Genomic DNA, 17,734 nt, shown 5'->3' with positions numbered 1-17,734 from the left:
CCTTTTTTATGCATTACATTTGACCTTTTAAAGAAGCAGTCCACATAAATATCCTCCAAGTTGTTCAGTATTTTAAAGGTCTCAGTAAGATTGGCTGTCATGCCTGGTTTGCCGTATTGTTAGTCCAGTGGCCCTCAACTATTCCTGGTATGAGAGTTTGCTGTTCTGAGATGATTTTTGTTGCTCTGTGTTGAAATTTTTCCAAAGCAGCTATGTTCTTTTGATGGTGGTATATTAAAGCTTGGGTACAATATATATATATATATATTATATATTATATATTATATATATATATATATATATATATATATACAATTTATACACCAATTATTTATATATATATATATATATATATATATATATATATATATGTCGTACCTAGTAGCCAGAACTCACTTCTCAGCCTACTATTCAAGGCCCGATTTGCCTAATAAGCCAAGTTTTCCTGAATTAATATATTTACTATAATTTTTTTCTTATGAAATGATAAAGCAACCCTTTTCTCTATGTATGAGGTCAATTTTTTTTTATTGGAGTTAAAATTAACGTAGATATATGACCGAACCTAACCAACCCTACCTAACCTAACCTAACCTATATTTATAGGTAAGGTTAGGTTAGGTAGCCAAAAAAAGCTAGGTTAGGTTAGGTTAGGTAGGTTAGGTAGACGAAAAAACATTAATTCATGAAAACTTGGCTTATTAGGCAAATCGGGCCTTGAATAGTAGGCTGAGAAGTGCGTTCTGGCTATTAGGTACGACATATATATATATATATATATATATATATATATATATGTCGTACCTAATAGCCAGAACACACTTCTCAGCCTATTATTCAAGGCCCGATTTGCCTAATAAGCCAAGTTTTCATGAATTAATGTTTTTTCGTCTACCTAACCTACCTAACCTAACCTAACCTAGCTTTTTTTGGCTACCTAACCTAACCTTACCTATAAATATAGGTTAGGTTAGGTTAGGTAGGGTTGGTTAGGTTCGGTCATATATCTACGTTAATTTTAACTCCAATAAAAAAAAATTGACCTCATACATAGAGAAAAGGGTTGCTTTATCATTTCATCAGAAAAAAATTATAGTAAATATATTAATTCATGAAAACTTGGCTTATTAGGCAAATCGGGCCTTGAATAGTAGGCTGAGAAGTGAGTTCTGGCTACTAGGTACGACATATATATATATATATATATATATATATATATATATATATATATTATATATATATATTATATATATATTATATATATATTATATATATATTATATATATATTATATATATATTATATATATATTATATATATATATATATATATATATATATATATATATATATATATATATATATATATATATATACAGTATTATATATATAGTTAGTCATGTTTTATACCACTCATTTGTAAAGAAATCTTGATTTATTCCAATATATAAACCAAACAGCCATGTTTTGTTGTATTCATCTATTTATTAATTAGTAGCATAAATTGGTATATTAAAACTTGTGAAGTACAGTATATAACTTTATCCATATTTTATTTACATAATTTGGGGGATCTACAAGACATGGTATATATATGTGGCTGCCTTCAACTACAGTATCTTATGGCTCCACAAATAACATTATTTTGAAAATTGCACACATGATATAAATAGATGTCGTCTTTGCAAAAAATGTAGCTGTATTTTATCCATACACATCTTTTTAAACTAATAAAATCACCCTTTTTTTGTTTAAAACATTCACACATGTAAGAACAACAGAGGCATGGTACACCATGCTATGACTGAACACCGCAAGTGTTAGTACGATTATAAGTTATTATTGTAAACGTAGGGAACATTACATACAGTGGCAGAAGGCTGCATTGTCATAAGCTACTTATTAAATTTTAATCACAATATAAAAAAATATCCAAGAAATTTCTTTAATGATTTACTGCAAATAAAACAAGTGTCATTATCTTCCATCTGTCATGCCAGGACAGTGACATAACGAGACTGTGTAAAGAAACTTCCATACCAAATGCGCCTATATGTTATGCTGATATAACTCAAATTATTTTTTTGATTTTGAAATGAATGTTAAGTTCACAATACAGTTGCAATATGCAGCTTCTAATGTGCCCAGCTTACCTAACTTTTCAACCATACACCACAAGAATGTATTATGTAGCTTTGGATGGTGCATAGTTTACCTAGAATTTTTAACTTTATACAACACATAGATAAACTTGTGTACAGTACTGAACATTAAAGTATGCTTCTCCTTGTTCTACCTTTGAATATAGAAAAACCTGGTACAGAGGAACAAACCAGAGTACAATAATATTCTTTGTTATAAGAAGTCTACATTTGTTTAAAGTATTTACACATGTTTAGTAGTAATGATATACTGTCCAAAATGAAAAATAGTTTTACTTTACTACCATAACACAAACTTTGATGGCAAGCAATTTAATTGCTGTATGTTTAATGTTAATGAATTTGTATTTGTATAAGAATAATGCAATAGTAAAAATTCTCTACACAGCAGAAACTTAAATTCATATTGATTGGCAATAGATGATTTGAAGTGAATACAACAAATTTAAATATGCAGGAAGCTGCCTTCAGTAAGTTACAGAAGTAAAATCCCATTATATTGCAAATAATTTCCCCAAGAGTTTGATTTGTGTAGTAGATATGGTGTCCAGCTCTCACATATTACATTCTAAGCATCACTTACCTTACAACAAATGGACGGCTGAATTTTATTAAAGCTGTGGTCTGATATTTATTTATAGCCTAATTATGCCAGCACAGTATTGCACATTTCTAAAGCAAATTATATTATTGAAGAATGAACACAAATTGACTAGAAAAATAAAACCCATAATATTAATATATTAGAGATAAATTATTTTATGAAACATTGTAACTACATTAAGAATTTAAAGCAAAGTTAAATTTTATATTAATATTGCCACAACTTTTACCAACCAAAAAGCTTTGCACACAATATCTGAGTGTGTGTGTGTACTCACCTAGTTGTGCTTGCAGGGGTTGAGCTTTGGCTCTTTGGTCCTGTCTCTTGACTGTCAATTAACTGGTTGTAGCCTGAGCCTACTGGGCTCTCTCAAATCTACATCTGAAACTGTGTATGGAGTCAGCCTCCACCACATCACAGCTTAATGCATTCCATTAATTAACTACTCTGACACTGAAAAAATTCTTTCTAATATCTGTGTGGCTCATTTGGGTACTAAGTTTCCATCTATGTCCCCTTGTTTGTGTTCCACCCGTGCTAAAGAGTTTGTCTTTGTCCACCCTATCAATTCTCCCCCGAGAATTTTGTAGGTGGTTATCATGTCTTCCCTTACTCTTCTGTTTTCCAGGGACGTAAGGTTCAGCTCCCTTAGCCTTTCCTCGTAGCTCATACCTCTCAGTTCTGGGACGAGTCTGGAGGCAAACCTCTGAATCTTCTCTAACTTTGTCTTGTGTTTAACTAGGTATGGGCTCCATGCTGGAGCTGTATGTTCCAGGATTGATCTGACATAAGTGGTATGCAAGGTCCTGAATGATTCCTTACACAAGTTTCTAAAGGCAGTTCTTGTATTGGCCAATCTAGCATATGCCACTGGTGATATCCTTTTAATGTGGGTTTCTGGGGACAAGTTCGGTGTGATATCAATCCCCAGATCTTTCTTTCTGTTTGACTCTTGCAGGATTTCACCTCTTAGATGGTACTTTGTGTTCAGCTTTCTGTTCCCTTTGCCTAATTTCATTACTTTACACTTTCCTGAGTTGAACCTTAGTAGCCATTTTCTAAACTATTCCTCCAGTTTGTCCAGGTCGTCCTGTAGTTTCTGTCTACCTTCATGTCTTGCTGCTTCTCATAATTTTTGCATAGGGTACTGTGTCAAAGGCTTTTTGACAGTCCAAGAAAATGCAGTCTACCCACCCTTTTCTTTCTTGCTTAATTTTTGTTGTTTGGTCATAGAGTTCTATGAAGCCTGCAAGGCACAATTTACCATCTCTGTACACATGCTGGTGGTGTGTTACAAAGCTATTTCCCTCCAGATGTTCTACGAGCCTTTTCCTCATGATCTTCTCCATCACTTTGCATGGTATACAAGTTAGTGAAACTGGCCTGTAGTTCAGTGCCTCTTGCCTGTCACCCTTTTTGTATATAGCAACTACATAAGCCGTCTTCCAGCTTTTCGATAAGTCTCCTGTTTCCAGTGACCTGTTATACACCATAAAGAGTGGCACACTAAGTGCTTTTGCACCCTCTTTTAGTATCCATGGTGAGATTCTGTTAGACTCGACAATCTTTGTCACATTCAGCTCCAACAGATTCCTTTTGACCTAATCACCGGTGAGCTCAAATTCCTCCAAGTGTGCGCACGTGCACACATGCACATACGTATGTGTGTGGGGTGTGCGTGTGCATAGTGAGTGAGTGAGTGAGTGAGCGAGCGTGTGTGTGTGTGTGTGCTCACATACACAAAGATAGTTCACCTACACACTATTAATGAATGAACAAAGCAGTCAATATAGATAATGTCTTCAATACACTCGGTTGGTATTTCTTTACATTAATATTACAGTATTATTACTATTATTATTATGCCTAGCATTTCATTTCCAAGTCCCACTTTTAAACACTAGTGCAAGTAGACAGTACTTCTCAGCAATCATATTCATAAGTCTTTTCTTATCATTAAACCTACTATCTACCATAAGCCCTCTGTGCTTACCATGCCACTTCAACTTTGTGTGGTCTTCCAACTTATTAGAAATCTCAATTTTAATGTTTTTTCTATTTTACACTGACATGGAGAATGCCTTTCTTTCATAAAATAGCATTTTTATTTACACTCAGTATTTTATTTACTTAGAAATAAATATTCTATGAAACAGTAAGGACTAGATCATCATTAATATTTAGAAATATGTAAAATCTTACTACTTAAGAGCCATGCATTGTTTTAAATTAACTGTGTTCATAATTTTGCTCTGCATGTTAATTGCCAGATGCTAATTACAGTTAATAAACTGCAGTGAGATGCTTTTACTATTAAAAATAACATCTGATGAAAGTAAAGCATTATGTTAATGTCTATGATTAAAATCAACTTTCTAACTTATCAATTACAAATTAATGTGCAATACCACATTTTAGAGAGAGATTAGTCACATGTGAATCAAAATACATGGATCAAACAGTGAGCAAACCAATCACTGCTTTAAACAACACAAACACAAATGCTGTAAAAAAAAGTTATGCAGTTATACTTGCACCATCTTTGTGATTGTCACTTAATTTTATGTAAAAAAACTTGCAGTACAGTAGTTCTGTTCATTCTATAAATGCCAATTATACCCCAAGTTTCTACTGAAAAAAGCTCTGGTTTTGTGACAATAAGAAGGCACTCAAATAAGGAGAATCTACTGTAGAGCTTGAATGATATCAGAGCCGCAATGCTTCACAAACCCACATAAGCCGAGAAGATAATTCTTGCCAACTACATTTTACCGAGATATTTAAGAGAGCTATCACGTCTTTATGATACAGTATATTATAATCTTTCTTACAAATTACTGTTTTCCTTACTCATATAATTATTGTGAACACATTACAGCCTTAAACATGAAAATCTCTAATATTAACTTTCCAAGTGGCTTGGCAGTAGAGATCATATTACAGTTTAGTTATTTGCACAACCACACATCACAATGCTATATTGATGAGAAAAATGGACATTTATCAAGCTACAAAACAGAAAATATCCGAATTCGTTTTTCATATACAGTATAAAGGAAAGTCAGGAGGATTAGCATCATCTCTTGAGAATGCCGAGCAGTTAACAGATTTTTTGGTGTGGGAGCCAAATACAAGCATGCACCATGTTCAATGACACCAACGATGAGTTTTTATTCTCGATTACATTTAACTTAAGGAGATCTTCCAGGTTTGATCTTCAAGAAAAAATGTCTGTAATAAAGGCTTGACTTGGCCTTTCATTTGACATACTGTACTTATATGCCAGTTCCTGTCCTTTTACTCATTTTATAAACTATACAAAATTATCTACATGCAAGCTCTTATGGAAAACAGCCTTTAACCTTTCGTTTTATATATCATCCTTATGAAATCTACTTCTTAAACTATGCTTCATGAAATATTAGTCACTAAAATTCTAAACACAATTTTTGTGAATTACATTTGCACTCCAGATCAAAAATTACATTTCTCAGGGTAAGGAGTACCGTATTGTGAATTTTCCCATTCAGTTTTGAGTATGATGCCGCCTCCTTTCTGCCTCACTCTCGATTCTTTGTTAGAGTGTTGAATGATGATGTTCCAGTGCTTCAGTGCATTCAGTTCATCATTCCTATAGAGGAGTACAATAACCCAGTATGTCACAGGTTACATTAGTCTTGCCTTCCTGCTGTGAAAACTAAATTTTGATGATTATCTTGAAGGATAGACACCCCTGTCAGAACTTTACCCTGTTATTTTATTGTCTGGTTGTTCGTACGCATTCTGCTTGAAGTATCAGGTTCCTGATTTTCTTACTTTACAGGAAATAATTTATTGCGTGGGATGTAGTAGCTGTAATGTCGATCATGCCTGGAGGGAGGTGACCATCTTTTATGTGACACTTACTGGGATTGATCTTGACTTTATAGAGCCCCTCTATACGCCTATTCTGTTGTGAAAAGTAAGTAATTATCAAAAGAAGGCACCAAACCGGGAAGGCTATGTTGTTGTGAAAAGTAGCTTACAGGCTACGTCACGTTCAAATTTGTCTTTTATAGCAACAGCATCTTGTAGGCTTCAAGGCTTGCACCTGTCTCACATATGTAGTTAAGTTTCTTGCCTGACAGGAGCTCATCTCCTTCCTGAGTTAGCATGGATGGTGGGAGGAGGGGGGTTGAGAACAATGCCTTCTTTTATGTGTCATCAGAGACAGTGACGCTGCACAAGAAATATACCGTACAGTGTTAAGCCAGCGACAGTGGCTTAACACCGAAAAGGTATCTTTTTGTTCTTGTTACCTTTGTCCATCGTACTCTTTTCTTATGGGTGCGATCTACAACTTGTTTTCACTTCATATAAACCTGCCCAACCACTTGGGCTGGATGGTAGAGTGACGGTCTCACTTTATGCAGGTTGGAGTTCAATTCCCGACTGTTCAAGTGGTTGGGCACCATTCCTTTTGTTTATCCTGTCCTAAATCTTTATCCTCATCCCTTCCAAGTGCTGTATAGTCATAATTGCTTAGTGCTTTTGCCTGATAATTACCTTACCATCATATAAACCTTTCATATTTTACTGCTTCCATTATCTATCTCTTATGGATTTATATTTTTTGTACTGTGCCTCTTCTCATTTCTTCCCTTTCAGTTTAAAACTACATGAATAGTTTCTAAGGCAGCGCTTGATTTTCCCCAAGTGGTTTCTTCCCTCAGTACAGACTAAGTGGCTGCTGGTTCATTAGTTTAACAGCCAAACTAAATATACAAGATTATTCAGAATTCAGAGCTTGTAACACTTGAGAGTATGAAGATGATTAACTATAAATTTTATAGGAAATTTATGATTACCAGTACATCCGTATTTTCATATGCAATTTTTGTTAATAAATATGCTAAAATATTAATTTATGAACATGAGATTCACAGAACACAATTATGTAAGTCACTTGCAATAAACTTTATATTCAATATACTATTGTAATCAAAATACATACCACAAGTATCCTATTTGGTCTGCACATTTACTACAAGTACACAAACATTAATCCACTTCTAGTAATTATATAAAGCTTCAGCTTGATACAACAATGATATGGGAAATCTAAACATGTACAGTACATGTAATGTCTCAAACCTATTTTTTAAAAAATTGGTGAGATTTTTCCCAAGTCCTATTGGAAACAGGGAGATAAATATTTTGAAATTAACCCACATACAAAGGCAAGGGGCAAAATATTGAAATGTACTAAGATAATCCATCACAAATTACCCTGTTAAAAATGTTGGGAAAGTAACCGGTAAAAATTAGAACAATTTTACACGAAGGTTAATGAAGTTCAGTATAATGTGATACATACTTTTGAATATACCTTTATCTTGCAACATCCTCATTTAAATCTGAGTATCTAGAGAAGGAGAATGGTCAGCTTTTGCTTTCTCAGCAGCCAGTTTGGTCAATTGGTGCACCTGCTCAGAAAGATTTTCTACATCCTGATGAAGCTGCATGTTCTTCGTGAGGGTTTCCTCTAGAAGACTCTGCAAACGACGATTGATCTCCCTCATGGATTCTTCGCTACCACTTCCTCGCATCATTTCCAACATGCGGCGAACATTCAGCTTTTCTCCCAACCCAGGGTGTATGGGAGAAGTAGGTGATGATTGAGTACTATCTGTAAATGAGGTATTCATAATAACAGATAAAATGTTAAAAATAAACATGTCTGTCACACAGTTAGCAAGCAAGAAAAAATGTGTGATGTGGGAAGAAAAGGAAGACTTATTAGATGAAGCAAAATGATTATTTAAATAATTTAATTTAAATAATTTGACAATGACAGAAGAAACCATAATAGGAGAAGGGAAAAGAGGAAAGGGAGGGAGAGAAGGAGTGATAAACAAAAATTAAATACTAAAGGGTAACAAAATAAACAAAATTGAGAATTAAGGAATTACAATCACGAAGCACATCACCCCTTCAAAACTATCATTTGCATCAAATTTACCAAAATTATATTAAAAAATCTAGGCAGACTGGTAGATTAAAATTGAGAGGTTGATAAAACCCTGGGAGGAAAAAATAGAGGAATGGAAGATGAGAGCAGAAAGTTAAGATGATAAGAGTAAAAAGATGTGGATGCAGCAGAAGACAAAGGGTGAATAATCATCTAAGTGAATAAAAGGAGAGAGGTTACCTAATAATGTACATGTTTTTAGGCCAACACAAAATGTAATTCAGGCAACAAATTTGTGAATTCATTTGTGAATTTAATAACACAGTATAAACATTAATACCATGAGTCTTCTGTTCCATGTAGTAGTGTTGAATGATTGCCGATTTTTTTAGGAGGTCGTCAGCCATTGCAGCCGATGAGGCTTCCAGGTGAGTAATTTGTTCTTCCAATTGCCATTTCTGCTGCTGAAGTTCCGTCACACGATTAACTAACGATGCAGTTTCCTCAGTAACTACACCAGGAGGAGGTGATCCCTAAAATACAATAATTATATTATATATATTATTAAATTGTTCAAACTACTTTACATCAGCATCCTTTTATTTAAAGTGCTCATCAACATATGGTAACAAAAAATACTGTCATATTGAGATGGGAGAAGAGAGACTTTCAAACGCAAGATCAAGACTACAGTTAAATGGAGAATCTACAAATGTTAAAAAACTGAATGTTCATTCTTGTGAGTAACATTAAAAAGATAGAAGTTAAATAAAAAATAAAGAAAATATTGGTCAATACCATAATTATTTCAGGAGTTTGTAACATCATTAACTTAGTTAAATCGAAAATAAAATTAGTAGACTGTACTACAGACTGATGTCTATAAGTAAATGAAGACTAACTTGTGGAGAAATGATGATACTATTCTCTCGGGTAGAAGAGTCTCGTGGCTCACCCGACACCATAGACCAAGACGACACACTGCTTACATCATCGCCTACTTCTGACATGGCTGTAAATTAGGTTGGTTAGATGAGTTTTCTTCTAGAAACATTTCTGATGAAAATTTCACACTTTTTTGCAACATCAAAACATTTCTGTTCATGTACCACCATAAGCCACAGTGGCAAAATATCTTACAGGAGTTTACATTCATGAATTCACATGCATTTTCTTGTACAATATATATATGTATATATATACAGTATATATATGAGCCAAATCTGAGAAAAAAGTAAAAACAAACTTTTATAATGGTAAATAAACCGATCTAAAATGCTCTTACAGTAATAATTTGTCAAATATACCTGACTTTTGAAAAGAACTTTTAAATGCTCACTGGCTTTCTAGTGAATGAACCTATTCTCAAGTATTATTCATCACAGGGTGGCCAGTGATGTGATGGCTGTACATTATTCATTTATGCTTATAAAGTTTTTTTAATTTGTTGAACTTTAAACTTTCCAAAAAAGTTAAACGACTGTATATATAGTCTGTTCTATTATTGCTAGATACCTGTTTATTGCATTTAGTTTAAAAACACTGCTGTTAAACAGGGCAAAGTTCTTTTCTTCAGCTAATGTTGTGAAACAAGGGACAGTTTTGTGATACCATCTTGTTCTCGGTATATAAAGACACATTACCCGAGCAGCATGTCTTCTAAAGTTGTTGTGTCACAAAAATGATGTATAAAAATTAACTGAACCTAACCTAATCAAGAACCCATGAATAGAAAACATTTTTGTTTTTTATTTTGATGAATAGAAAACATTTTTGTTTTCTATTCAGGATGAACTGAGATGGTTAAGTAGGTAGGTAGCTACAAGAAAAATGCTCCCTGGATGTCTCCTTATTCCTGGCATGATGACTACCGCCTCCTAGGCAAAAATAATTCACAGTAGAATGTTGACTCAAATGAAAAATGTTTTTTTTTATTTGAGACAAATTATCTAATTAGTTAAAGCATTGAATGTTATGAAAGTGGCTCTCTCTGGAGGAGCCCCAGTAGCTACCTGAAGCTATGTTACTGTTATGGCTCCATACTAAAAGTTCACATTAGTCGCGGAAGTTTTCTTTGTACTACTCTGTTCCAGAGCCAGAACCTGGCACCCTCATAGAGGCACTGGGAGTGAGTGACAATATGCAACTCCACTGGAAAAATCCTCCAGAATTCAGCAAAACCTTATAGAGAACTGGAGGGTTTACAGAAAAAGCCTTGAAACTGCCAAACAAATCTTCAAGCGATTTACAAAGAACACAGGATGCACTCAAAATGGCTTGAAATTTCATAAGTACTGATTACCATCACAAAGCAGCCCAGCCCCAGCCAGCTCCACTGACCTGTCAGTTCTGGAGCTAATGAACAACCCAATAACAAACCAATGAAACTGCAGGGATGGGGTCAGAGTCTAATCAGAGTCACCAAGGCTCCTCCAGAAAGAGGAGTTTCATTACATTCAATGCTGGGCTTCTGGAAGGAGCCCTCCCCAGTGGATCCCTGAAACTATCCTCAGAGAACAAAAATGGAACTAAGCAGGGACGAGGAGTTGTAAGCACTAAGATGATGAAGAAAACCTAGGCTGGGAAACATGGTCGAAAGCAACCAAAGATTGATTGGGTCCAAGAACATTGACTAAATACTAGTACAGGTACAGTATTGGACTGCCAGAGCCCTGTTAGAATGCCAAAACCCCCCCCAAGCCTGAATATCGCCCATGACAAGTTGGCAAACTCCAACGGAAGAACACATCGTTGACAATCCACTCACTGGAAATGGGGTGGGAGAGAGAGAGAACCCATCCTTAAGAACGTTATACACCCCCCACACGTTAACTGCATGAAGGACCAGACCTCGAGAACCCCAATGTCGAGCAACTTTAAATGTCTATCAAGGGTCAGGCAGTGAACCAATGTAGTGCAATCGGACTTCTTTAAGCAAAAATTAAACTAGATGTGCAAATTCATTTGAACACTCTTGTTATCTGTATCCAATTAACAAAATCATATACTGTACAGTACTTGTAAATTAAATTAAGCATCAAAGTCTGAAACATCTTTCACCATATAACGTACTTGTAATGGCTGTTAGCTGGGAGGGGTCAGTCAGTAACTGGCTAAGTTTCTCTTGAAGACGATCACCACGCTTTCGCTCCAGTGCCAGCTGCTTCTTCAAGTCCTTCAGCAATGTCATACCTTTGCGCTCATGAATTCGCTGTTCTTCTTCTCCATCTATGACCTGGTCATTAAAACATATGATACACTGTCTGTATAGATCAATGGGAAGCATATATTTTCTATGTATTTAACTTTTATCTTAATTATATAAAATCTTTATAACAGTACTGTAATTTCACATCTTTGCTTCAGTTAATGATGTTCATTTGTAATGATCTCACCTTTCGTTTCAGTACCTCTACCATTTCCTCTGCTTCTTGATGCTGTATAGTGCTGATTTCAAGCTGTGTCTGGTAATCCTAAAAAAATAAAAAATAAAATTGTCTCGGGCACTGATTGCATTATTTATATGAAAATTCAGAATAGTTCTAAGTGGAATTTCTCATTTTGTTGTCAAAACATATTTACTAAGCTTAATTCAGCATACCTCTTGATTCTCCAAAATTTTCTTTAATCAAAAACAAGAACAGTACCAAACTAATCAGAGCATTTTGCAATGCCACATTAAAGAGACAATCATTTATAAATACAAAGATACCAAGTTAATTTATAGATACTGTATATTATTGATAGATAAGCACTACTACATAAGAAATAAGTGGGGTAACCATTTCATTTCTCTTCCAGTGATGACTAATACTTTTGGCTACTCATTAAAACTCTACTTGAAGGAATACTCCATTTTCTCCACCTTCACTTTATCCTTTCAACTAAGTTTTTCAATATGTTATTTTTTATTTTCAACTTGTATCTTACATTTTTTATTGTTTATGTATAAGTGGAAACTGCTTGACCTCTTTGATTGTCAGGCCAAAGTGTACAGCTCATTAAAAATGTATCATGTGCTCCTTCAATAGTTTAACACGTCTGAAATGTTTGGTCAAGATTCTATATACTGTATTGGTATAGCTTCTCCTTTAATATAAGGATGGAGTTCCAAGAAAAAGAGAGGGACAAAAAATTTAGTAAAAATGCAAGAGATCAGCAAATAAATTAAATATGGCAGCTGTCAATGTATAATCAAGAGTTTCTTTAGATGGTGTAATATATTAACTGATTACCAGTAAAGCCTGACCTCACACTAGATTATTAGAGCTCTAAAATTGTAGAGTCAATGACAGATGTGCCTTCAATATATTTCTAACAAACAAAGTCCCCACCAAATGCAAGCTTGCACATTCAAAGTGGAAGGACCAGAAACAATTACGAGTCAACACATTCATAGGCTTAGATTCGACACCACAGACCAAGTGAGCATTGGTAAGGTGTCCCCCCCCCCCCTCATCTGGTCGCATACTTTGTAACCAGTTGGATTTTATGACAAGCCAGTCAAGACATGTTTATAGTCTAAAACTAGCTTAAAATGAACTGGAAAGAATACAGCCTGCCTTCTTGGCAGGATTCACACTAGCCCAGCATGACCTCTCAACTGACCATTCTACCGTGTTCAAATGATTAACACCATACCTTCTATATTAATCTATTAGTAGATCAACTTTACTTACTTTCTTCTCCTCCTCCCATTTATATTTTAGGTCCTCCATTTCCTGAATCTTCTCTACCGTTACCCTTTCTATTTCTTCTTTAATCAATTTATGAGCAGCCACTAGATCTTCTGAGAGCCTATGATTTTCAGTCTCAATCTTGTACTTTTCTTGTTCTAAAGACATGACAATTTGCTTGAGATTCATAACTTCATCTACTTTTTTGTTAACATCCTGAAGTTGGTTCTGAATTGGAAATAAATTTGCATTAATTAAGAAATAAACTTATAAACATGGAAAGCTTTAGTTGTTATGAAACTGAAGAATTAAGCTTTAATTATTAAATTAATTTATGGTGTAGGGGTAGGTGGTACTCCTTGCTTTGATTCTTACCCAGACCCCCACACCACACACAACAATCTTTTCCTGGTGGGTAGCAGACATGATTAAGATTCGGACATTTATTGGGATATAGGGTTCCGGTAGTACAGTCGGGTTCGTTTCATGACGCACAATCAAGAATTTCGGGTTCGAATCCCGGGGACGACAGAAGTGGTTGGGCACATTTCCTTTCACCTAGCAGTAAGTAGGTACTCAGGAGTTAGTCAGCTTGTTGTGGGGTTGCATCCTGCATGGGGTCAGTAATTTGACCTTAAGGGGAAAGGGGGGACCTTGAGAAAAGCCTAACATGTATGAAAATACCAACACAATGAATTATTATTATTATTATTATTATTATTGTTATTATTATTATTATTATCGTTGATATTTTATCATACATGCCCCTGTACTCTGCACCTATTTAGAGGGGGGACCAGGTTCTAGCTCGTGGTCCTCGGTAGACCTAAACTCTGCAACTGATGGCACATAATAATTTAAAACTATATCAGCATAGTAGCTACATGGGGCCACAAGTAGCTACATGCATTTAACAAAATTAGAAGGAAAATCTTGTTTTCAATTTGTTTTATTTTCCATGCACCAGGGTGTTGCATCATATAAACAGGGGTGCAGCCCAGGGGTTAAGATATGTGGTACCTACTTTCAGTTGCTGGTTCTCAGTAGAACAAACTGCAATCTCTTCTCCATGGCGGACGGATATATCTTCCACTTCCTGTTTATGTCGCTGTATCTCATCCTCCATGTGAACCTTCATCTCCTCAATGATATTCCGTCGACTCTCGGCCAACTAAACAATGGAAAGTGAATATTAAATGACTGATGCATTACAGTCAAAGAAAAATTTTCCTACTCATCTTGTATAATATATTCATTTTTTCATTCATTATATTATCCTGTTTTCCAATTTTGTATGGTGGGGATACCTGGTTGATGGGGCTGGTGGGGAGGTATCAGCACAGTAAAAATGATGAATATAATAATATAGTAAAAGAATATCATAAGTATTAAATCTTTATAATATCACTTGGACATTTGTTACATAATTCACACTATATAACATAACAGATAAATGACAGTACCGCCCCATCATTTCATGAGTGCAGGTAGACAGTGCGCCTCATGAATTACATTTGATAACAACAATTGTACTTGCATGACTTCCATAACCCCTCTATCTCATTTTTAGCATAATCTTATGTTTTACTATTTACTGCCAATTCAGTTAGGTTTAAATTCATATTTAACATTACTATCACACCATGGATCAGGTGTTTAATTTAGTTTCTATGGCCCTTTTTAAATTTCACATTGATCCTGGAAAAAAGGGAAATTCAGAAAAAATGTAAAAATGCAATTTAGAGAAATGTAAAATAATGGTTTTTAAGTATTTGATAATAAAAATAGCTGGTAGCCTCTAGGAGAAAACTTTAAAAATGTACTTCTATAGAAAATGAGCAAAAATTCATGGTAAATATAAATATTTAATCATTAGATATTGGTGAATGAACATTCAGTGTTGAAAATGATGTCTATTAGTAACCCAATTTGCAGTCTATATTGTGGTGTTGTGTACCACTTGCATTACAAATATATAATATTACCTTCGTTTGCTCAATAAGTTGGGCTTGTTGTGAATCTAATTTTACATTCAGGTCAGCAATTTCTTGTTGAAGCTCTCCTCTCTCTCTTTCAAATGTTTTTTTCTGCTCTAACAAGTGTGTAATTTCACTTGTCAGTTGCAGCACGTTCTTCTGTATGTCTGAAAAAAATTATATATCAAAATTGTAATTTGTAATATATATTTCTGTCTATGAAAATATAACACTGTACTGTATAGCCATTTTTGGAATTAAACTGATGGCAATACCTGTACATTTGTTGCTTGTATGCCACTACAGTATAAATAATAATAATTCAGGATTTTATTGTTTCCTGAGCAGTTGTACTTTTGAAAAAATTCACAAAATATTTGAGTATCTTACAGTAACTTTAAAAGACAAAAATATACAATTTAGAATATACAGTAACAATATTAGCATTAGCATCATAAGCTCTAAAAAAGCAGTCTCCGTGGCGTAGTGGTAAGACGCTCGCCTGGTGTTCGGCGAGTGCTTTGTCCTGGGTTCGTATCCTGGCTGGGGAGGATTTACTGGGCGCAAATCCTTAACTGTAACCTCTCTTTAACTCAACAGTAAAATGGGTACTTGGTTGAAAAAACGATTCTTCACAGGGGTCGTATTTCAGGGAACACAGAATTAAGGACTTGCCCGAAATGCTACGCATACTAGTGGCTGTACAAAATGTAAGAACTCTTGTATATATATAAAAAAAAAAAAAAAAAAAAAGATATGCCTTTAATTTTGATTTAAAATTCTGAAGATTCTTGTTTATTAGCAGACATGTCAACTGGTTTACATAATCAAAGAACTATACAAGAAAAAGCTCCTTCAGCAAACAATCTATATCCAATAGCATGTAACAACTGAAGCTGTTTTAAAATAAGTAATTGTAGAGGAGGCAGTGGTATACGCCCTTGTACAAAAATTGGAGTCAGGCGGTAGTTAACCTGACACGGGGAGCATGGGATCTCTCTCCTGGGATTAGTGGGCAAGATTACAAAATGGCCGGCGCCTTTGTCTTAAGCAACGTATAATGAATTATTTTACAGAATTCAGTAACTTAGAGAAATTCAAGTCTTCATTGAAATTGTATTCAATAGTATTCCTGTTAAAGTATCAAGAGTATTCTCAATTGTTGGAATACTGAGTAAGTCACCATCAGTGACGTCACTAGTTAGGACTAGTCTTTGACGCGAATTGGTTTTGGCAACCCTGGGTCAAGGGTCACCAAAGCCTTCCACAGTTAGTATTCTCAAAGGTCAAATAGCCATATTGTAATTGGAATTAGCTTTACCCTAAGATGCCTGTGCAATTACCTTCAGTTTAAAAAGAGTTCAACCATCTGGGTTGTTCAGTGCAACAGAGATTAGTTGTTAAACCCTGCTAGTAAACTAGTAACCTGGCATAGAAATACCCCTCTGGCATCAGTGAGGAAGGTAGTTTCAGTGTGGTCTTGGTCAACAACTGGAGGTCATCAACCCGCCTTTCTAAAGAGATCAGCCTAACATCAGCTGGTCATATTAAAAGGTATAGTTTGCTATAGTTTTGTATAGGGAAATAGTTCATCTCATGCCTCGATAGGGAGTGTTAAGGAATAGGGAGTGATATTTCCTTTAGCTGTTGTTTAGACTTGCATTAATAAATAATTAGCTTGTTATTTGTATTTTATTAATTCCATTTCAGGTTTCTCATGTCCTTGTCACGTAGTCTCCACGAGTCTGAGTTTTTATTTGGGCCGCAAGCCTAACAAAGTTTACGAGTTCATTTATCCCTTTGTTTGCTATAATTCCCACACTTAACGTAGATTCTTTCCCCCTTTTCCAATTAATATGGGGATCAAGCCCCAAGGTTTTAATGATCGATTAATCAGTCCAGGCCCCAATTAATTGATGCTTCTGGTTAATGGTCTGGTGGTGGCAGCGTAAAGGGATCCCTTGAGTTTGCTAGAAAACCTAGTACGACGTCACGTGGCTGTAGAAGCTTAGACGATCGAACGACTAAGACCACGTGGGGTGGGACACGGCTATAGAGTGTACTCTGGGGTCCTTTGGAATTCGGTTAAGTTTCAGTAAGCATATTCACGAACAGGGTAAAGGACAGAGTAGAGCCAATACCGACCTGTGTTATAAGCATAAGGCTAATCTTGGAATTATAAGCCTATCAGCCAATTACTGGAGATTATTAAATTTAATAACCTTGAATGTTTATGAGCAGTTTTAACTTATTCCAGGTCTTTACAGGCATCCTAATAAATACTCTAAGAGCTTACTTATCTGGACTACTTTAACCAAGACCTTTAGGTAATTTGGACAAAATTTAATCAGTTTTGTCTACCAAACTT

The 17,734-nt window shown here is 35.0% G+C and overlaps 1 protein-coding gene across 2 annotated transcripts in view; it reads right to left on the bottom strand.

Annotated features, from left to right (window-relative positions):
• Positions 1–3,907: 3,907 nt before the first annotated feature.
• LOC123757860 (GRIP1-associated protein 1) overlaps positions 3,908–17,734 on the bottom strand; it is a 22,918-nt gene continuing 9,091 nt past the window's right edge. The window contains exons 10-17 of one of the 2 annotated variants that reach the window (XM_045741748.2): positions 15,376–15,533; positions 14,415–14,561; positions 13,394–13,618; positions 12,110–12,187; positions 11,787–11,949; positions 9,617–9,726; positions 9,055–9,247; positions 3,908–8,432 (exon numbers count right to left, since the gene is read on the bottom strand). In XM_045741748.2, the coding sequence (XP_045597704.2) occupies positions 8,155–8,432; positions 9,055–9,247; positions 9,617–9,726; positions 11,787–11,949; positions 12,110–12,187; positions 13,394–13,618; positions 14,415–14,561; positions 15,376–15,533 (1,352 nt within the window). In that variant the 3' untranslated portion in view covers positions 3,908–8,154. The remainder of the gene's footprint in view (positions 8,433–9,054; positions 9,248–9,616; positions 9,727–11,786; positions 11,950–12,109; positions 12,188–13,393; positions 13,619–14,414; positions 14,562–15,375; positions 15,534–17,734) is intronic. The other variant, XM_045741747.2, reaches the window with a different exon arrangement.

Source organism: Procambarus clarkii, chromosome 40 (assembly GCF_040958095.1).
Source record: "Procambarus clarkii isolate CNS0578487 chromosome 40, FALCON_Pclarkii_2.0, whole genome shotgun sequence".
In the NCBI taxonomy this organism is placed as follows: domain Eukaryota; kingdom Metazoa; phylum Arthropoda; class Malacostraca; order Decapoda; family Cambaridae; genus Procambarus; species Procambarus clarkii.
Note: the sequence above shows the minus strand (reverse complement) of the source record. Positions and strands in the feature narration are given on the sequence as shown.